Source organism: Eubalaena glacialis, chromosome 13 (assembly GCF_028564815.1).
Source record: "Eubalaena glacialis isolate mEubGla1 chromosome 13, mEubGla1.1.hap2.+ XY, whole genome shotgun sequence".
NCBI classification, from domain to species: Eukaryota; Metazoa; Chordata; class Mammalia; order Artiodactyla; family Balaenidae; genus Eubalaena; species Eubalaena glacialis.
This window is the reverse complement of record NC_083728.1, coordinates 54,990,760-55,014,013: the sequence shown is the minus strand read 5'-3', so window position 1 is coordinate 55,014,013 and position 23,254 is coordinate 54,990,760. Positions and strand designations below refer to the sequence as shown.

At 43.6% G+C, this 23,254-nt stretch overlaps 1 protein-coding gene across 2 annotated transcripts in view; it reads left to right on the top strand.

The window, feature by feature from the left end:
- Positions 1-16,672: 16,672 nt before the first annotated feature.
- DSTN (destrin, actin depolymerizing factor) overlaps positions 16,673-23,254 on the top strand; it is a 37,303-nt gene continuing 30,721 nt past the window's right edge. Inside the window, exon 1 of one of the 2 annotated variants that reach the window (XM_061209310.1) lies at positions 16,673-16,815. Coding sequence is in view for 1 of the 2 variants with exons in the window: in XM_061209309.1 (XP_061065292.1) it covers positions 17,049-17,051 (3 nt within the window). In the remaining variant the exon portion in view is untranslated. Of the gene's footprint in view, positions 17,052-23,254 lie in introns of both variants that reach the window. The other variant, XM_061209309.1, reaches the window with a different exon arrangement.

The window sequence follows — 23,254 nt, the reverse complement described above, 5'->3', positions numbered from 1 at the left end:
ACAACAAATAGTTAGCTCGGCAGCTAGTTTTGACAAAAACAGCAGGAACAGTGGTTAGCTGCAAAAACAGACATGTTTTAGAAGAACCGGGAGAACACTTCTTCATGTGGTTGGAAAAAAAGAAAAGCTGTTTGCAGTGACTCGGATTTCAGTTGGATGAGTGCAGACAATCCAAATTAGGCAACATTATTGCTGATAGTTTGATTAAAAAAAAAAAAAAATTATATCAGCTCAGCTATCAGCAAAATGCCCTCCCAAAGCTGATTGAATATGTACCAGTGAAGTTATTTGAAGTAACTTGATACACTGTGTCATAGGACATATAGATTAAAACCATGGATGCTTGAGTTAAATAGTCCAGGTTTAAATCCTTCATGACCCATTAGCTATGTGATCTCAGCAAAGAGATGATCTCTCTCAGCCTCACATGCTTCATCTGTAAGCTAGAGATGATATTAGTTCCCAAAACATGTTGTTAGGGTTAAATGATGTGCTTACAATGGTCAGTGCTTAATAAATATCAGCCATTATTTTCTGCATGTAGCCTGACTTACTTTAAGCACTCGTGTTGACTTGGAGTCCCCAGAAGCAGACCCTGAGGCAAGGGTTCAAATACAAGTATCATTGGCGCTCTGCATCCGTGGGCTCCACCAACCGCAGATTAAAAATATTTGGGGGAAAAAATTGGGGGGACTTCCCTGGTGGTCCAGTGGTAAGGCTGTGTGCTCCCAATGCAGGGGGCCCCGGTTTGATCCCTGGTCAGGGAGCTAGATCTTGCATGCCACAACTAAGAGCCCACATGCTGCAACTAAGAGCCCACACTCATCAACGAAGATCCTGTGTGCTGCAACTAAGACCCAGCACAGCCAAGTAAAGAAATAAATATTTTTTAAAAATAATAATAATTAAAAATTTTTTTAAATAAATAAATTTATTAAAAAATTAAAAAGACTTCCCTGGTGGCAGAGTGGTTAGGTATCCGCCTACCAATGCAGGGGCACGGGTTCGAGCCCTGGTCCGGGAAGATCCCACATGCCGCAGAGCAACTAAGCCCGTGCACTGCAACTACCGAGCCCGCGTGCTGCAACTACTGAAGCCCATGTGCCATATTGAAGCCCATGCGCCTAGAACACCTGATCCACAACAAGAGAAGCCACCGGAATGAGAAGCCCACGCACCACAACAAAGACCCAACGCAGCCAAAATAAATTTATAAAAAAAAAATAATAACAATTTAAAAAATATTTGGGGGAAAAAAATTGGGGGGGATTCCCTGGCAGTCCAGTGGTTAGGACTCCATGTTTTCACTGCTGAGGGTGCAGGTTTGATCCCTGGTCCAGGAACTAACATTGCACAAGCCTCACAGTGTAGCCAAAAAAAAAAAGGAAAAAAATTCCAGAAAGTTCCAAAAAGCAAAACTTGAATTTACCCATGCTCAGGCAACAATTTACATAGCATTTACATTGTATTTACCACTATGTACACAGCATCCTATTAGGTATTATAAGCAACCTGGGGATGATTGAAAGTGTCAGGGAGGATGTGTGTACCTTACATGCAAACACGACACCATTTTATAGAAGGGACTTGAGCACTTGGGGAGGGGTCCTGGAGCCAATCCCCCGTGTATACTGAGGGATGACTGCAGTGTATTTGGGAGAGGATCCAAGACACCAGTAGATGGGTGGAGATGTGGGGCGGGAAGGGAAGCCAGTGAATCATGGGCAACTGGGGCTCACTGCATCTGGGGCCTCTCGGAGACCGAGCAGGACACCCCACAGAGACATCCCACCTGGGGCGAGGAAGCTGGGTTCATATCCACCAACTCTCTGTCCATCTCTGGTTGAAGGCGGCTCCGAGGGCAGCCTTCAGGGTTAGAGGAACGTGTTCAGGGGACACTGGAGGGGCACTGGTAGAGCTTCCAGAACCTGCATTGTTGCTTTCTGATCATTACATGAGCTGAAGTTCCTCTACATATTTAATGGGGCAACCCTACAGTGATAATAATGCAACAAAACAAAACAAAAAAACTGTATTCATTCTATGCTGGTTTTAATGGAGGTAGTAAGAGAAGAAATAAACTATGTAACAAAAAAAATTTGTAAGTTTCCCTCACATCAACACAGCACTGGGAATAATATGTGGAGTTTAAACCCTAATTCTGCTTTGAATCACTTCCTTCTTCCTCAGTATCTACCACCTGAAGCTAGAAATGTATCTAATGTTTTTCATAGTGCTGTGCAATAGCTAAGTTTTCACGAAAAAGGAAAAAAAATCCTTCTTTTTCCAAAAATCACCAAGCTTTAACAGCTGCAATAACATGCCTCCCCAGTAACTGAAACCACTCAAGTTTTTAAGAAAAACAATGTATTAAGACTTTCCCATGCATCCAGTCAAAGGTTCAGATACTAAAGTGGTAATTAACACCTATAAATTCCATTCCTAAATTGAGAAATTTATCTGTTACATAATCTGATCATTTGTGTCTTTTTCATGTGAAAAGAGGAAAGTCCATATATATGGCCAACATTTCCAAAATAAATAACTGCCTCAGAGAAAAAGATTGAATGATTTGACCACATAATATATAGACTTTTTTGTGCGACAAAAAAAAAGCCCAAAAAACAAAAAAACCTAACAGCAACAACAACCCCCAAACAATGTTAGATGCTAATCAAAAACGGAGGGAAAGCTTGCATATTGGATAAAAGACAAAGTACTACATAACGATCACAAATCAATCCAAAAGGACAAATATCCGATAGAAAAGCGGACAAACAACAAAAGCAGCTGAGAATTTTATCTGTTACAGAGTCTGACCATGTGCGATATTTTCAAATGAAAAGAAAAAGCCGTATATAAGCAGCCCAGGTTTCTAAAGCAAATAATTATACTTTAGAGTTTGATATGAAATGTTAAGGAGGAAGGTGCATGGTCAAAAAACATGAAAAGATGTTCAAGCTCATTATTCATCAAATACTGCAAATATAAAATGAGAAAGTGGTACCTCCCAGCTAATCGGTGAAGGTTAAAAAGATCATTAAGTACCTACCTACCATTGATGTGGGTCCAGGACCTGGACAGCCATACACTATTCCTAGGAATGTAACATTTCTAGAAGGCAAACTGACAACATACTGCATATTTCTTTGGATAGCTCAGGAATTTCGACCTAGCAACTTTACTTACAGGAATTCAGCCTAAGAAAATAATTGGACAAATGTCTGAACATGTTCTCAATGGATGCTGTATCAGTTTGGGCTTTCCAGAGAAACAGAACTAATATTATATATATATTGAGAGCGAGAGCGAGAGCGAGAGAGAGATGAATTGAAGAGAGAGAGAGAGAGAGATGAATTGAGAGTAAGGAACTGGCTTATGCCATTGTTGGGGCTGGTAAGCCTGAAATCCGTAGAGCAGGCTGGCATTCAGGTAAGAGTTGATTTGCAGCCTTGAGTTTGAAATCCATCAGCGCAGGTCAGCAGGCTGGCAATTCAGGCAGGATTTCTACTGTTACAGCCTTGAAGGGAAATCCTTCTCCAGGAAACCTCAGTTTTTGATGTTACAGCCTTTAGTTGATTGGACACAGCCCATCCACATTAGGGAGAGCAATCAACTCCTCAAGGATTATTTGACCAAGACACTGGGCACCGCAGCCGAGCCACGTTGACCCATAAAATTAACCACCACGGATGGTCATGCCTGCTGCTTCACAGAGAAAACAGGAATCATCAAAAGACACTCTGAACTTCCACCTGGAGTTCCTAGTCCAACACCCTTTTTCCCTTCCCGGGTCTCCTCACCAACATTTGAGTCTGTTTACCACATGCCCTTTCTTTTTTTTTTTTTTCTTTAAAAATTTTTTTGGAGTATAGTTGATTTACAATGTTGTGTTAGTTTCAGGTATTCAGCAAAGTGATTCAGTTATATGTATACATATATTCACTCTTTTTTAGATTCTTTTCCCATATAGCCCATTACAGAGTACTGAGTAGAGTTCCCTGTGCTATACAGTAGGTCATTATTAGTTATTGATTTTATATATAGTAGTGTGTTTGTGTCAATCCTGATCTCCCAATTTATGCCTTCCTCCCCTTACCCCCCTGGTAACCAGAAGTTTGTTTTCTCCATCTGTCGATAAGTTCATTTGTAGCCTTTTTTTAGATTCCACATATAAGCAATATCATATGATTTCTGTCTTTCTCTGTCTGACTTACTCTAGGTCCACCCATGTAGCTGCAAATGGCATTATTTCATTCTTTTTTTTGGCTGAGTAATATTCCATTGTATATATGTACCACATCTTCTTTATTCATTCATCCGTTGATGGACACTTAGGTTGCTTCCATGTCACACATGCCCTTTCTTGAAGCATTTTTCTTAGCTCCAAGATTCCACTTGCTTCCGGGTTTTCCATTTCTTTACTCCTTCTTAGCCTCTTGAAGGGATCCTCTTCAAATTTACATCCTTGAATTAGTGGGGGTCCGCAGGTTCTGTCCTAAGCCCTCTTCTCTTTCCACACTCTGGGCCACCTACAATCACATTCAGAGGCACATAGCAGGCACCCGCCAATAGCTTAACCAAACATGATGGGGTCTAGAGATAAGCAGGTCAGGGCTGGTTGGTGGACCCTGATTCCTCCCCACTCTCATTCTGCCGACCTTAGAGTCTGTGGCTCTGGTGCCCCTGCTCACGAGATGCCTGCTGCCAGTGTCTCTCCACCAACTGTTTGGAATCTGATTCATTCATTTATTCAAAAGATATCTATTCACAACCTACTATGTGCCAACACTCTTCTGCACTGAGAATACAGAAGTGAAAATATATATAAAAATCCTTGTTCTTGTGGAGCTTATAGTCAGATGGGGGAAATCTGAAAGTAAATAAGATAAAGAAGTGAAAAATGCCCTGTGTCAGATTGGGTGATGGGTGCTATGGAGAAAAATAAAGCAGAGGGAACCGTTGCTTCTTGCTGTGCATTTTCTCCTATTACACATAGGTTTTGGGGTGGGGTGGACCAAACATTTTTGTTTGGGGACTTACTTAGCAGTGTTGAGTCTCTTATAGCCCTACTCAGAAGCCTTCCATACTCTCTACTCTTTATATTTCTTTATTTCTGAATTCATAAAAGCCCCCAAACTGCATATAATATGAGCCTTTAAGCATGGGTAAAACTACCCCAATGAATGGTTTGGAAGGTGCGTTGTTAGGGAATGGAGATGCTCCAGAGCTCAACACAGTTTTTTTAAGCAGCAAGTTACATCCCCCTGCAATCCCCCCTACAATCCCCCTGCAATCCCCCCTACAATCCCTCCTGCAATCCCCCCTACAATCCCCCTGCAATCCCCCTACAATCCCTCCTGCAATCCCCCCTATAATCCCCCTGCAATCCCCCCTACAATCCCTCCTGCAATCCCCCCTACAATCTGCCCTACAATCCCCCCTGCAATCCCCCTTGCAACCCCCCTGCAATCCCCCCTACAACCCCCCTGCAATCCACCCTGCAATCCCCCTGCAATCCCTACAATCCCCCTGCAATCCCCCCTACAACCCCCCCCTGCAATCCTCTGAAGCTTTTTACCCGAGTCATGTCTTGCCTCTCCAGTGCTTTTGCCCTTCAGATGGACCGTAAACATAATTTCTTGAACACTACTAGAGAGACTTCGAGACAATAAGATCGGTACTAACCAGCTCTCACAGATGTTTGATCATGCTTGCTTGTACAGTGTTCCCCCATTTTAAAAAAGGAATGTCATAAAAAATTTTTTCCATAGAATTAAATATTAAGATGGAAAAAAATTAAAAAGCAGAGGGAATCGGAAGACTGGGGTGTGTGTGGTAACTTTAGACAGGGTGGTCAGGAGAAGCTTCACAGAGGAGGTGACATCTGAGCAGAGAACCAAGAGAAGTGATGGGACAAGGATCTGGATGCCTTCCTGGCACAGGGGAGCACACTGATGACGGAATACAATGCTAGCCACGGTTTTAAAAATCACAGGAATACAAAACTATATCTATTGATAGATCAATCGTGTGTGTGTGTGTGGTGTGGTGTGTAAATGTACAAACTCTGGAAGGGCACATTTTAAACCAACGATAGGGTTTCATTCTGGTGAGGGGCAAAGAACTGCAGGGGAGTGAAGTTGAAATTGTCTATGTTTTGTTTTGTTGTTTTTTGTTTTTTTTTTAAAGTAGAGGGAAGGATTATTTATTTATTTATTTATTTATTTATTTATTTATTTATTTATGGCTGTGTTGGGTCTTCGTTTCTGTGCGAGGGCTTTCTCTAGTTGCGGCAAGCGGGAGCCACTCTTCATCGCGGTGCGCGGGCCTTTCACTAACGCGGCCTCTCTTGTTGCGGAGCACAGGCTCCAGACGCGCAGGCTCAGTAGTTGTGGCTCACGGGCTTAGTCGCTCCGCGGCATGTGGGATCTTCCCAGACCAGGGCTCGAACCCGTGTCTCCTGCATTGGCAGGCAGATTCTCAACCACTGCGCCACCAGGGAAGCCCTGTTTTGTTGTTTTTAAATAAGAGAAAGTACTTCCAGGTAATTTGTGTAATTAAAATTTTTTCAAATCACCTTTTAAAATGACTGGATTAAAAGGCAATGGGCAATGAGGGGGGAATACTTATTTTCTTTCTTATACATTTTCAGAATAAAAAAAAAACCCTGCATTTTTTAATAACCAGGAAAAAAATGCAACAAGGCGATTTCTGTTCTGTAACTATTTTTACTGCTTTTTAAGTCAACCAGCAGATGACCCAGGGCCCACCTGTGTCACGGCTCGTGGCCGGGGGGCTCCCTCTCCCTTGGCCGGCGGCGGGGTGTTCTTGCTGGGGCCGCCCCCGTGACTGCTGCCTCTGTGCTGCCAGCATCACCATGGCCACCTGCAGACACACTCCTGCCACGGCCTCTGGGGGTGGGGAGAGCCCCCCAGCAGGCTGCAGTGCTTAATAATATAAGATGAGCGAAGAAGCAAAGGGAGGAAAAGTACGGAGGGCCAGGCCTTCCAAAGGCAAAGTCCGGGGTCCTTGGCACCCATACCGGGCCCCTGGCACAGCCCCTGGTTAATCTCGCAGTTTCTCTCTCCGGGAAGCTGGAGAGAAGCTTCCCAGCAGCTGGGGCAAAGGGCAGTCGGACGCAGTGTTTGGCCGTGCTTGTGTTCCAGGCCAGCTGGGCGGTGGCTTCTTTACAAGATCACGGGAGCGACTTTAGCCATTTCTCTGCCCTCCGACCGCCCCTGCAACGTGTTCCAGAGTCTCGGCCCTGGGGGTCTGCACCTATCCCAACATGGCCTCCTCTTCCAAAGGATGGATGCCTTTGTCCCCTGAGACTGGTGGTAGGAGGGTCATCGGCCTGACCTGGCAGACTGACAGAAACATCTTTTCAGACTTGATGCCTCTTCCCGGGTGCCTGGCCTGGGCCCCTCACAGGCTTCACAGTCCCTTAATCCATTTTATTTGAGGCATGGAACTGTGGTCTGAGCCTTTCTCACTTTATTTCCTTTCTGGGGGGGGGGTGGGGGAGTGGGGGGGGGGCATGCTGCGCAGCTTCACTTTATTTCGTTATTGGTCCTCCTCACCATGGATTTACTATGACTCCAGACTGTAAAGTGTGTGTGTGTGTGTGTGTGTGTGTGTGTGTGTGTGTGTGTGTGTGTGTTGGGAAAGCCAATCCTAAAGAACACTACTAGTAAGTAAAGCTGCTCTGTTAATAAACTTACAATGGTTGCACAGGATAAAGCAGCTGCAAGGAAGATTTAAGCTACTCATTACTAGGTTTTGCTAAGTTGTTACACCAGCCTTTCCATTGGGTATGAATATTCGTATATTTTTTTTTTTTAGAAAATAATATCAGCTGATGGAAGTTAAGGTAATGTTGACTTTGTTTCATGAGAAATAAAAACTCTACTCAGGAGGAGCCCAACCGTTATTTATGGCTCAGACTTTCTAAGTTTTCTCTGAAACAAGCTGATATTCTGGATTCCCAATATTCTCTCCAGAATGCCTAGTTTCTTCTATACACAGAGGTGGAGGAATTTTTACTCAGGAAGGAAATTTTTTTTTTTTTTCCTAAGGGGAAAATATTTCTAACTGTACCCTCATGAAGTATTTTCATTATATTAGCCAAAAAGAGTCTGGACCAGATAAAGTATAAAACCAAAGGCATTTGAAATGGTTTCCTAGCCAGGAAGATCCGGCAACCATCTCAGTTTCTGGACTCAGGAAAAACAAATGAGATCGCGGCTGGCCAGGAAGGCCACCGCGCAACATCCAGGAAGTGTTTTCTGCTCTTTTTTCTCTGAAAGCTTGGGAGTGGAGTCCCAGTTTATTTGTTGACTACACTGTTCTTGTTTCTTGTAACCATAGAGTCTGGTTTAGTTGAGTGTTTCTTATGTCAGGCTCCTGCCAGGCCAATATTTATCATTTTAGAAATTTCCATGAGTCATAAAATAAACCTGAACCCCGCTCTACCTTCTATGGGCACTTCTTTCCTAGAGTTGTTTAAAATAAAAAGAAAAAAATGCTGAATCTGGAATCCAACACAGCATTTATCAGACCACATGCATACTTTCTCCTGCATCAAGGGTCCTTCTCTGAGACTTGAAAGCCATTGAAGGTGTGCAGCCTGGTGCCTGACCCCTTCCTACCCCCCAGCCCAGACCCCTCTCCGGAGGGCCAGGCCGGGGCTGGGAAACAAAGGAAGCCAGAGAGGTCTGAAGCCAGGAAGTGACTCACGGGCTCATGGGGCGGGAAGGAAGGTTTCCCACAGGAGTGAGGAATAAATGATCATAGTGATCAAGTGATTCCTTCCAACTCCAGCGTGGAAAATCTTGCGAGTGGACCACCTCTTAATGACTGAGCCTGAACTTACTGACCAAAAAATAAAAATAAACAAATGACTGTAAGACGTGATATGTTAGCCTCTCACTGACATGAAGAGTATGTGACATGAATGCTATTTTCTCCCTTTGTGCCCATCAGCTCCCTTCCCCCAGGTGTGGGTGGCTGAGAGAACCCCATCAGGCCACAGCCTGGACAATTACAGCAACTTATTGATTTTGCTGTAAAAATAGGCCCTGTGTCAAGAGCCCAAGGCCTAAAGTTTATATATCAAAATTCGAGGGTGTGCCTTAGTATTACTAGAATAGGATACTCTACAAATTGCTAATACTGTGCTAGATACTCAATAAATCTTCTCTTTAGTGCATTTTTGAGCTAAAGGGGTTAAATTCATCAACACCTTCAGCTTGCAGGTGAGGACAAGGAGGCCCAGAGAGTTATGTTGTACAAGAGGTTACATGGCCAGTCAAAGCTGGAACTGGTGATGGCGGTATCAAACACCGCATTGGAAGACCGATGATGGAAATACTGGCGTCTTAGAGGCAAAAGCAAAACAGTTATAGCAAAAGGCCCCGGATTTCACATCACAACCTCTGTCCCTTGGCTGTTTCTGGTCTAGCTGTCTTTGAGCCTGCTTTGAGTTCCTCACTGGGCAGAGCTGGGTGTCTTTGGCTGGACCATCATTTGACACCCCTCCTCCCACCCCCAGAAGAAGGGAAAAGAGGAAAGGTAGGAAGCACAGCAGAGCAGCCCCTCAAAGCAAAAACAAACAAACAAAAATTCACATTTACATCTACCTAGGTATCTTAGTCCACGGAGTCTAGTTTTTTGATAGAAACATTTGGTGCTTTCCTTCCAACCATCAGTCTCTGAGGGAGCCCCTCTCGCCACCTTTCCGTACTTGTGTTCGCCAGCCTCAGTGAGAAATCATGTGGGGAACTTCCTCTCCTGATACCTCACCCATTAAGCTCCAGTAACATCTCCCTGCTATGATCTGCCCCTCCAGTAGGCGTCTGAGAATTCCCAAGGGATCCTGGGCAGAGTTGTTCTTGGCATTGATCTGTTTGCACTCGTGATCTCCTTGTGGCAGGGCCCATGACTTATTCATCTTCGTGTTCCTGGTGGCGAACACAGCCACAGCTGGCACACAGTAGGGACCCAGCTGTCAAATCTAACTGAAAAAATCTTGCAAAGTGGCATCCCACTGTGAACGCAATGTTTCGCCTCCAAACACAGACTTTCATTTTTTTTAACATTTACCTCCTCTTTTTCGTATGAGAAATTCAGTTGGTAAAAATAGATGGGATGACGCAACATCCTTTAAAAAGGCCAGGCTGCTAGGACTCCTACTTGGTTAGTGTGTATTAGATTGAACCATAAGAAAGTCCTGTTTTTGTAAGTCAAAGATAGTTGAGTTGAGTGTTGCCCATTTTCTATGTTCAGACTAACATAAGTGAAAATAATACAACTACAAATACACCGCTTTTTACTTTTCATCAGACTCTCGAAGGGAACGTTTGGCCCAAGAGGGATGAATAACCACTGGTCGGGGTTATTGTGAGACTACCTACTCCATTTTCTCAAGTATCAATAGTGCACTATTATCTGAAAAACACGTCATAGTTGTTCAATTTTTAACATTATAAAATAGTGGTATATGACTTTAAGGATTAATAGAGAAATCGATAGTGTTACCATGTGGTACTACATTGTTCCCATGAATGTACTTAAATATATTTAGCCCTTTCCTAAAATAGATGCCCAGGCCCCTGGGGCTGCCTGATCCAGCAGGACTAGGCTACAGTAAAGGAATATCCAGAATGTATTTCCTACGGCTTCCATTTGCCTCGTTTTGTATAACCGCCCACGCCCCGTGGTGTTAAGGAAGCAACAAGGGGTCCCTAGTTCTCTTGTTCAGCATCACTGTGAGTGATGTCACGTGGCGTGATAATAATAATAAGCAGATGGCTTATTCCTCTGGGCTCCTAAGGAACATCTCTCCCCCTAACCTCATCTGTAGAATGGGACTAATAATAATATCGACCTATGGCCATCACCACCAGTTATCTCCCAATATCCATTTCCCCTTCTTCCTTGGTAAAGGAACCCCAGTTTCTTAGCTGAGCACGTTGCTACTCAGAGAAGAGACCACACTTCCCAGCCCCCCTTGCAGCCTTATGACCAAGTTCTGGTCAGTGAGATGAAAGGAGAAGCCTTGCCTGGAACTTCTGAGAAGCTTCTTTAAAAGGGAAGAGGCAGAGGTCACATTTCTACTTCCACATTTAAGGAGTTTGCAGCTCTGTCCTAACAACAAGTAAGAAGCTGGACAGACAACTCTTCTTGGATCCATAAGAGAGAAGAGAACACAGGGCAAACCACCGCCCCCAAAGTGGAGACAGACAGGAGAATCCAGGGAGCCGGGGTTAACCAGAGCAGTCTTACCAGGGGAAACCACCGGGGAACCAGTGCCAGGTGGGAAAACCTGAACTGTGATGGACAAGTTAGGGGAGGCTCAGTGCGGACAAGGCTGAGGGTTAAAAACTCCCGAGAGACTCAGTCACAGGGGGACCCTATGTTTTGCCTCCTGAAGCTTACCATGTTCCCACAGTAAATATCAGAGAAAAATCCCCTCCTGCTTCCAGCAGGGCAGGGCGACAGAAGCCACTGAGAAATCCTCCAGAGCACTTTGTTCTTCTTACCAAGCCTGCCCTCAGGGGAAACTAGTTCACCGGAGCCTAACCAGTCAGGATTTGATCAGAGCCTAACTCATCTGGGTAAGGGAAATACCCACCTCCAGCCCACTCTAGACAACTTGGGGGTGGGGGCAGGAGTGGCTGAGAAACACTTGTGCCGTCCACAGAGGCACAGGCTCAGTAAAAGACTGAGACCAAAGCACAGGAATATAGAACACTTCCCTTCCCCTCACACTGCACCACCATGTTACTAAAGGCCTATTCACCACAGTTCCTTTTACCTAGGACATCGTGTCCAGCTACCAAGAAAAAATGACAAGGCATACCAAAAGGCAAAAAACAAACAAACAAATAAAAACCCACAAAGAAATAAAGAATGCCTTTGATGGGCTTATTAGTAGACTGGACACAGCTGAGGAAAGAATCTCTGAGCTAGAGGACATATCAGTAAAATCCTCAAAATCAAAAAGCAAAGAGAACTGAGACTGAAAAATACAGAACAGAAAATCCAAGAACTGCGGGACAGCTACAAAAGGGGTAACATACATGTAATGGGAATACCAGAAGAAGAAAAAGAGAAAGGAACAGAAGAAATATTTGAAACAATAGTGACTGAGAATTTCCCCAAAGTATTGTCAGACACCAAACCACAGACCCAGAAAGCTAAGAGAACACCAAGCAGGATATGAATACCAAAAAACTACACCTAGACCTATCATTTCAAATTACAGAACATCAAAGATAAAGAAAAAAAATCCTGAAAGAAGGGGAAGAAAACATTTTACCTATAGAGGAACAAAGATAAGAATTACTGATGTTTCCTCAAAAACCATTCAAGCAAGAAGAGAGTGAAGGGAAACACAAAGTGTTGAGAGAAAAAACCCACCAACCTCGAATTCTGTACCCTGCAAAATTATCCTTCAAAAGTGAAGGAGAGGGACTTCCTTTGCGGTCCAGTGGTTAGGACTCGGTGCTTTCAATGCTGAGGGCCCGGGTTCAATCCCTGGTCAGGGAACTAAGATCCCACAAGCCGCGGGGCATGGCCAAAAAGAAAAAAAAGAACTTTTACTTTTCTTATTCTTAATTGACGGATTAATGGATAACAGTTTGTTTGAAATAACAGCAACAATGTATTCGATTATATATGCTTTTGTATATGTCATATATGCCTATCTATGCTTAGATATAAATGAAATGAATCACAGGAATAATATAAGAGGAGGAGGGCATTAGGATTATTTTGTTACTGTAAGGTACTCACACTATCTGTCAAGTGGTGAAGCATTATTTGAAAGCAGACTTAGATTAGTTGTAAATGTATACTGCAAACTCCAGGGCAACCACTAAAAAAAGTGAGAAAAGTATAACTGATGTGCTAGGAAAGAATAGAAAATGAAATCATCTAAAATGCTCAGTTAAAACCACAAATGACAGAAAAAGAGTGGAAAGCAAACATAAGAACAAAGAACAAGGGCAACAAATAGAAAACAGTAGTGAATATTATAGATATTCAACCAGCTACATCAATAATAATTTTGAATGTCAATGGTCTAAATGCACCAATCAAAACACAGAGATTTTCAGAGTGCATCAAAAAAAAAAAAAAGACCCAACTCTATGTTGTCTACCAGAAGCTCACTTTAAATATAAAGACACATACAGATTAAAAGTAAATGGAGAAAAATATACCATGTTAACACTAATCAAAACAAAGCAGGAGTAGCTACATTAATTTCAGACAGAGTCGACTTCAGAATCAGGAAAGTTCTTGGGAATAAACAAGGGCGTTATATAAAGTTAAGGGGTCAGTTCTCCTCTAAGACATAATTCTTTATGTGTATGTTCCCAACAACAGTGTCAACCTAAGTGAGGCAAGACCTGACAGAACTGCGAGGAGGAATGGGTGAATCCATTATCACAGTTGGAGACTTCCACACTGTTCTATCAGACATGGACGGATCCAGTAGGCAGGAAATCAGGAAAATCAGAAAGCAAGCTACGGGACACCACACACCCCGCACAAAACCATGACACAAAGCACCGACAAAAGCAAACCACAACACAAAACACCTGCACATGGCTTATTTCTCCATAAGGCCATTCACCAAATTGATAGCAGTGGTTACCTCTGGGGAGGGAGGTGACGCTGTGGGGATGGAGAGCAAAAGTGCTCTGGGGGTTTTTCTTATTGTATCTTGGAATCTTTCATAATGAGAACACACTCATATCTTACTTACATAATTAAAATTATTTTTAGAAAAGACCACAGACATAAATAAGGGTAGGGGAGAGAGAATAGGTGAATTTGTGAAGAGGCAGGAAAGAAGATAAAAATAGTTTTTCTGCAATATATACTGGCAGGGTTATGTCCCCTCGCAGGCTTTTCCTGATCATTGATTAACACATCTCTCTTCAAGTGCCTCATTAATGTATATTCTCCCCTGCCACTCATATTTATGGTTTTAAATGAAAGCACCTATATGTTCACAGATGGTTACACATGCAAAATGTTTTCTAAATTAGAAATGGAACACACTCAGTCTCATATTCAAGGGGATACCTTATGTTAAAACTTTTTCCCTCTGTGGGATGAGAAGGAATGAAAATATCTAGGAAACTAATGTGTAAAGGAAGAGGTTAAAGTTCAATGGAGTCTTAAGAAAAATGGGGGCTCATTTTAGGTTAAAATGAGCTGATACAGAAGTTTGCCTGATGGATTGTAAAACATCTTCAGATACTTCACTGACTGAAACAAACATGTATTAAACACCTACTATACATCAGGGGCTATGCCAGTCCATATAAGATGCATCCTAGGGACTTCCCTGGTGGCACAGTGGTTAAGAATTCTCCTGCCAATGTAGGGGACACAGGTTCGATCCCTGGTCCGGGAAGATCTCACGTGTCCCAGAGCAACTAAGCCCGTGCGCCACAACTACTGAGCCTGCGCTCTAGAGCCCGTGAGCCACAACTACTGAGCCCGCGTGCCACAACTACTGAAGTCCACGCGCCTAGAGCCAGTGTTCTGCAACAAGAGAAGCCACCGCAATAAGAAGCCCGCGCACTGCAACTAAGAGTAGCCCCCGCTCGCCACAACTAGAGAAAGCCTGCGCGCAGCAACGAAGACCCATCACAGCCAAAAATAAATAAATTTTTAAAAAATGCATCCTAAACACCCCTTGACCTCAAGGAACTCTCAATATAAAGTAGTGATGGTGGCAGCAAATGCATATATAAATTACAGCTATACTAACAGTAGGGAAAAACGTTAAGACCTCACTATGGAAGTGTGGTCTGAGGACCCTCAGCATCTGAATTTCCTGGGGCAACTGAGACCCACTTCTAAACCCTTGAATTTGCATTTTAACAAGATCCTCAGGTGGTCTGGATGCTTATCAAGGTTTGAGAAGTGATAACTGTGGGACTATAGAAGGACCCACTCTTGATCCCTTGGGAAGTGGTCAGAAGTCTCCGGACTCTTGGGAACATTCCAGGATGAGAGACCAACAGGCCCGTGATGATGGCAGTTAGAGCAAGAAGGATTCTGGAATGAGAAGTTTAGTCTGGAAGGAAATTGGGAACTTTGGCAAGCGTGGGAGACAGGACAAAAAAGGCAGGCTGAGGCCAGAGGCAGAAGGGCCAGACTGAAGTGCTGAGATTTCTGGAGGAAGCCACAGAAAATTTTAAGCAGTAAAGTGACAGGATCAGATTCCTCTGTTTGGCCATAACTCTGGTTGCAGTGAGGAGGACAAAACGCATAAGAGAGGCTGGAGCAGGCCCGACTTGCGTCCTTACATGAGCACGATTCAGTTTTGAACAGAAAAGTCTTTGAGGACTCAGAGATGGAGGGTGGCACTGAGTCCCGGCCGACAGGGAAATACAGGGCTCCAGCTGCAGCTGGATACAGGTGGGTTCTTTCTTCTCAAAGTGCCGATACCCACCAGCCACATCAGCATCACCCGGGAATTGTTAGAAATGCAAATTCTTGGGTCTCACCTGAGATACATTGTCAGAAACTCTGGGGATGGGGCACACAAATCTGACTTGGAATAAGTTCTCTTTCACATTGCAAACCACTGCTCTAGCCTGCCAAAAATCTTGTAGTAGGTGGTAAGGCTTAGAATTGCCACAGCTTTCTTTCTTAAAGAGAAAACAAACACAAAACAGGAGAGTAATGAGAAATGAGTCTCTATGTCTAGGGGCTAGAATAAAAGCCACATATAACCTAGATTTTATATAGTGCCCAGGAAAAGCAAAAAACATATTGACCATCTTGTCCAAAAGCCTCACATTTGGAGAATTAAAATAGTTCTGGTAGAGGCCTGTTAAGTTCTAGGTAGCCTAAATTAAGTAAAACTTAATCATCACGGTTGTAAATTCTTTGTTGCCTTTATTCCCCAGAAAAACACCCTCAGAAAAAGCGCTGGGATTCCTTCTGACCCTCTGAAAATTGTGTTTCTGATGCAACCGACCATTAGAAAAACCGCAATCCCAAATTAAAAACCCCCAAAACGGAGCAGCGGGGCTGGCGCCACCATCCTGAGGCATCTCTGCCGTTTCCCAGCCACACTGATGCGGACTGCAGTGCTGCTTTCCCGGGCTGTTCCCAAAGACAAATAAATCACTCCTTGTTTTTTCCAGACCTGAAATTAGCGGTGACTCAGAGCGCTCTGAATCGCCACAGTCGCCTCGGCAAAGAGGAAAAATGTGCAGATTTTTCCTCTCGCCCGAGGGCCCGACGTGCCGGGCTGGGCCAATCAGGCGAGGATGGCGGGAATCGCACCAAAGTAGGTAAAAAATGCGGGACGCGCGGCCCCCGCGACCGCCTGCGCCCGGGCTCCCGCTGGTCCTTCCTTCGTCCCTCTCTCTCTCTCCCTCCCTCCCTCCCCCCTCCCTCCCTCCCTCCCCCCTCCCTCCCTCCCTCCCCCCTCCCTCCCTCCCTCCCCCCTCCCTCCCTCCCTCCCCCCTCCCCCCTCCCTCCCTTCCCCCTCCCTCCCGTCTCCTCCGCCGCGGGCCCCGCCCCTCTCACCCCTCCCCTCCCAGGCCCCGCCCCTCGCGGCGGCGCACACCTGGCCAGGTGGCTACTTCCATGTAAGGGCAACGGCAGCGCAGTGGGCGGGGCGCCACGTGGCCCCGCCCCGGTGAATGGGCCACCGCCCCTCGCCCGCAGGTGCCAGCTGAAGCTCCGTCCCCTCGTCCGGAGCTGTTGGGGGAGGACCTCGCCCCCCACCGACAGGCCAGAGCTGGTGAGGGGTACCCGGTGCCCCTTCTCCGGAAGGCGAGTAAGACCCCGCCCCCGCGGAGTCGGGGTTGGGGGGCCGCCGGGGCGGGGCGTTGCCAGGTCGGCCGGTTGCGTAGCAACGGTGGGCAGCGCGTGACGTGCGCCGCCGCGTCGGGGCCCGAGGCGCCCGCCAGTCCCTGGGAGGCTAGCGGGGCTGCTGTGAGGAGGACGCTCCGCAGACTTGGTGCTCGCCGGCTCCCTCTCCGCGCTCTGCGACCGCCGCGGCGAAGATGGTGAGCTGGGGTCCCGGGGCGCCGCGGGGGTACCCGGGCTTCGGCCGCCGCGGACCCGCTGGGCCCCGCGCCGGGGCGGCTCCCCGGCTGCTGCATTCTCGCCGCCGCCGCGAGGCCTCCGCCTGGCCTCGGTAGCCCAGCCGGGGTCGACCCCCCGCGCCGGCGACGCCGCCCGGGGTCCGCCGGCGCTCCTGGGTGGGGGCCTCTTTGGCGCACGTTTCTCAGAGGCCGGGCGCGGGCGGTCGGCGACTCGGGCGGTTTCGGCCCCTGAGGTCTGTGCGTCTCGAGGAGGGAACGAGGCCTTTATTGAGCCACCTGGGGGGCGGGATGACCACCGAGCGTGACCCCCGCGATTCCGAACCGGGCCTGCGGTCCTTTGCTGCCGCCCCCGGTGGTCCGCGTCCCGCAGCTCCTCGTCCTGCGCGTCCGGCCGGGCGGTGGCCTGTCCGGCCTCCATGTACGGTCACAGATTTTCTTTTACCTGCAAACAGATTGGCTCTGCCAGCATTTAGCGTGCAGGGGGTGGGCATGATGCTGGGATGCTAATAAAAGCAAATGAAAAAGCTTTTTGAAGTCCATTAAGCTATCGGAGTCGCTAAAAAGTAAACAGATGTTCCGCATATTCTAGGTGTTGGACTCTGCTTAATTCACGTATTTTCCCCTCTAAACTGTCACTCTCGTTTGCTGTAGAACCGTGCTCTTAAGTGGACGATCAAGTAGAACATTTTGTCATTTTCTGTAGTCTGCGCATACTGTTACCATTTTTGGTCAATGATTTGCAGGCAAAGGCTTACCAGACTTTGCTGGAAATATTACACTGTTATTGCATCTGTCTGCCTGGAAGCAGTTGGTACCAGTTTATCTTCCTACACAGTGTTTTCACTGAATGACAATTTGGGTTTTCTTACGGTATTGCACCTTTCAGGGCTATGCAGACTGGCTCAGTGGTGGAAGAAAATTAGAGATTAAACAGTAGTTTCTGGATGACTGAGGATATGTAGTACGAATTTGATGTTCAGGTTTTGGTTCTTCTTTGGGTTGATTTTGTAAGCTACAAAGAAGATCGGCATCTTACAACTTCCTAACTTCTTTAAGATTATACTACTTTATATACTACTTTATGCTAAAAGACTTAATCTAAGGGCTTTGAGTTTTCATAAATTTAAGACCATCCACTCTGACGAAAGTGCTTTGAATCAGGCTGGAGCCGGCTTTAGTGCCTTCTGATTTGACATAACTTTATTTTCTGTTTGGAAATAGGACCAAACCTTTTTACTTTAGCTAAATGCTTAAACTTGAAAGCTTAACTTTCTTATTTCTATACATTCAAATAAAATGAAGAGTCTGTTTTAAATATTTATGGTTCGGAAGGAGGAGGAGAAATAAAAATTAATCAAGATGGGTGATTCCGAGTACGTTTCAGACTTAGGGAGGTCGGAAGAACTTACGAACTACTCTTGTTAGGATGCTTGCAAAGAAAGAGAGTTTAGAATACAGGTGACCATTTTTATTTTATTTTTTTAATTGACACAGTTGACTTACAATGTTGTGTTCATTTCTGCTGTGCAGCAGAGTGCTTCAGTTATACATATATATACATTCTTTTTTAAATATTGTTTTCCATTATGGTTTATCATAGGATGTTGAATATAGTTCTCTGTGCTATACGGTAGGATCTATATATAAAAGCTTACATCTGCTAACCACAACCTCAGTCTATCCCTCCCCCAACCCCCTCCCCCTTGGCAACCACAAGTCTGTTCTCTTTGTCTGTGAGTCTGTCTGTTTCGTAGATCAGTTCATTTGTGTAGATGACCATTTTTAAAGCTTACTCTTGTATTTAGCCTTATGAGCACAGAGCTTCTCCCTTCATTCCAGCTATTAGAGAATATTGTGAAGATGTAAGTTTATTCCCTGATTTTAGCACTTTATCTCTGTATTTGAAACTGTTTAGATCTGTTGGTTAGATACTTGGTTCCAAGTTTCTAAGTTTTTTTTTTTTCAGATTAAATTTTAACTGTTGATGGATTTGTTCTGCATTAACAAAATCACCTCCTGGTACTCACCAAGTCTTCTCGAAGCACTTGGGAATAAAGCAATTTGAAACCAACTCAGAAGATCACCCTGAGCACTTTAAGATGAGATTTCATGTTTTTAAAGTCTCACTTTACAGTGCCAAAAACAAAAAAAGCCTACCCTCCACAGGAACCACATCTACACGCTCCAAACAAAACTTTGGTGTGCGTGTGTACTGGGTGCGCCAGCTTCCTCATACAAAGATTATTTACCAGCCTACCATCAAATTCCTAGGGTTATCTGCTGAGTAGTTCTTCCTGTTGGGTATGGATTGAGACATCACAGGAGACTGGCCTAGCTCCTCTTGTAACCAGTGGCTCTGGGAAGTCAGAGTGTAGTCTTGTCCCTGAAACAGTAAAGGTCTGCATGATAATCTAACCCTTAACCTTACCCTAATCAGAACTCGGCTCTAACAAACTGAGCTGTTGGCTCAGACTGAATTACACGTGTATTCTTCCACTTGATGATTAGCAAAAACACTTTTACTTACAGCAATCTAGTGGAAGAGGTTGGGCATGTGTTCCTGTGCCTATTTAACATATTAGAAAACAGTCTGTGAAGGTTTAATTGACTTGTGGCCTTTTCTGACTCCACATCAGGTTTTAAAATAATTTAAAAATTGATTTGGAAACATTTTAAGCAGGAAGGTACACAGAATAATAAGTTCCTTTGTACAAAAAAAGAAAAGGTTAACTTTTTGCCATATTTCAGGTTTTTATGTTACCATTACAGGTAAATACGCATCTTTTTCCTCATCGCATTCCCTTCTCCCCCCAGAGGTAACCACTCCTGTGTCAAAGACGTAATGTACTGGCCAATTAAGGAGATGATTTTTGCAGGTTATTGCATTTGAGAGAACATTAATTTAAATGAGGGACATCTCAAAAACAAAAAAAAAAGGACAGAGACCTGGGGCTGGTAAACTGAGGAGTCTTGAGGAAGCCTGGGGACAGGTCTTAATCTGGAAGTAAGCAAGGGCAGGATCCTTTTGTTGCCCTGAACACAAAATGATGGGAGTGAATTTCTTAATCTTCACTGCTTTTCAGGAGCTCAGGGCTCAGGTAAAGTTCAACATAGTCACCTGAAACTAACACATTTCATTGATGTTTCCATACTTTCAGTTGTACATGTATGCATCTGTAATAATATATGTTGCCTTGATGTATTTTAAAATTTTATATAAATGTTATCATGCTTCATGTATCCTTTTGCAACTTTGAAAAAAAGAACTTGGTGAGGTTTAGTTCTAGTTTGCCTCCCATCAGCTACTTTCACGAGCCTGTTTCTCTATTTTCACTACTTGGCATTATGAGACTTTGAAAACCAATCTGATAGGTGTGAAATGGTTTCTCATTCTTTTAATTTGCATTTCTCTGATTAGCAGTAGTTGAGTATCTTTTCATTCTTGTTGCAGCTTATGTTTTTACATGCACGCGCTTTCAGTGAATCTGACATTGTGTAAATACTCCTCACGTCTTCATGTAAACTCATTTGTGGAGCCAAAAAGTAAATCTAACCTTAAAAGAAAATCAGCGAGAATGTGCTTGTCAAAGCCAGACCTGCATAATGAAGACCAATATACCTTGCCTCCGGCACCTGCTTTTCTTTGCGTGCCTCTCAAGCTGCTGAGTAACAGAAGTTCAGTACTCTTAATTCTAGCCACCTGCCCTTGTGAGGCCCTGGTCGTGGTAGAATGCACAGTGATCCAGAATAGAATTCCGTCTTTGCCACAGGCCGTGGAGATTAACATCCTCTGTTCTATACTTATCCTTTTCTTTCTTTTTCCTAGGCGGTACCTCTAGCCAAAATGTTAAAAACAAACACACATGGGATATACGGGAAAACTGTACTTTCTGCTCAATTTTGCTGTGAACCTAAAATGTCTCTAAAAAATAAAGTCTATTAAAAAAATCAAACAACCATAATCGTTTTTCATAAATAGAATTGTTTTAAATCAAAATGGTGTTTATTGTATACAGGAAGACTCTAAACATTAGTGTTTTTATTTATGTTAATGTAACTTATATTTTCTTTCAGTAATAATTAAGATACTTTGAGCCGAACACCACATTTGAAATTTGAAAAAAAAATTGAAACTCTTTAAAAAGCGTTGTTTTAACATGGACTTTTTTTTTTAAATCTACAGAGTAATGCTCTAGTCTGCATAACTAGGCCTGGTCTCTGTCGTACTCTTTGCTATTTGCATACCTAAACCACAGAACATAATAAACCATAAACATGATGCTTGTTATTTAAGCATCTTGAGCTACCTTTCCACATAGCCTAATATTCCTCTCTAGGTTTTCCATGAAAGACATACCCAAAGATTTATACATAACACTCAGAAATATTTTAATCAGTTTTTCTTCTGTCCTTGCCTGCTTGCCTTGATGTTAGAAACTAGTTTTCACTTGGAGTTGTCCTGCTTCTAAAAGCTGTCTCCTGTTCGTTTTGCTTGAAATTTTACATTGGGAGAAGCAGAGAAAAATAAACATCAGATTGGTTCATCTCAGTAATGCTTTGACAGACTTGTTACTTAATTCATGGAATCTTGGAATTCATGTACAAGGAATCTTCTGTACAAGGGCCCCCATAGAGTTGAGTACATAGTCTTGAGTGATCCTTAACTCTTGTAAGATTGTCTTCTAGTAGCTGACATTGTAACGCTTATGTGCTGTTTACCCTATTTCATGATTTGTTTGCTGTGTTAAAGAATCAGTTTTTGGTAGATCTTTTAAAAGTAGCTGATTTCAGGAAAAATGCAGTCAGAATTCTTAAAATTCATATTTTAATCTGTAGTGTGAAATGGTGGAGATTTTGGCTTTATTTTTTTTGACATGACAAGGGACCGTCAAAGAACTCTTGTTCTGTTGCAACAAGGCTTAGGACGAGCACTTGAAAGGTAGAAACTTCAGTGCATACTGTAGCAGGAAACCTACATTTAAAACTGATTTATCTGTGTGTTTGTGCTTTTGGATCACATTAGAGGAAGACTGTTCACTACTTTCAACATTTTTGCGTTACTTTGTAGGTTGTTCCTCCTCTGCCTTATCACAGAAAAGAAGGATGAATTTTCTACCCATATTCCTATCTTGGCTTGTTTTCAGAAGATTGCCAACTTGTAAATTTTTAAATTCTTTCACAAAGCACATTTTTGTTGGTGGTAGTTTTTTTGTTTTTGTTTTTTTAAGTAATAGAGCTAAAACTAAAGCATGGGCAGATACAGGTAAAACTTCTCCAGCTTGCGCTGAGCTATCTTTTAAGTCAGTTGTGGAAGCTCTGAAGCTCTGAGGAATTCTCAAATCATTGAAGCCTTGTTTTAAAAACGTTGTAAGTCATCTTTAGACCAGTGTTGTCGAATAGAAATAAAATGTGGGTTACATATGTATTTTTAAATTTTCTAGTAGCCCCATTAAAAAGGTAAAAAGAAAAGATGAAATTTGTTTAACCCAATATATATGAAATATTGTATCAACATTTAATCAATTAAAAAATGAGACATTTTACATTCTTTTGTCATACAAATTGTTTGAAATCCAGTGTATATTTTATACTCAGCACAGCTCAATTCAGATGCTCAATTTTCATTGGAAATATTTGGTATATATTTAGATATAAAATTTACAGTTGAAAAAGCAGAGTCATATACTTAAGTTGCTCCAAACATACTTAGTTTTCCAGTAATGGAATTGATAATCAATTTTAAAATTTAAGTTAATTAAAGTGAAATAAAATTAAAAATGAAGTTCCTCGGCAGCACTGGCCATGTTTAATGGACTCTGTAAACCACATGTGGTTAGTGGCCACCTTAATGGACCAACCTCAGACTTTGTGGATTGGCCTGTTTAATTTGTAAGGGGAAGTTAGTGTGGGTACCAACACATTTGTTAATTCTCTGGATGTCTGCATATGACTAACAGTGCTGAGATAGCCTATGAATCCCTTTTATGGAACTTATTAAGATGTTTTGTGGGATTAGACTGTTGAGCTCCATTGGCTAGGATTTGTATATTTCAATAGCACAACACCTCTCCTAGTAGGCCCACAACAGATGTTACCAAATGAACACGAATGAGTGAATGAGAGGGCATTCTTCATTATGATGGGGCCAGGTCCCATGGAGATGG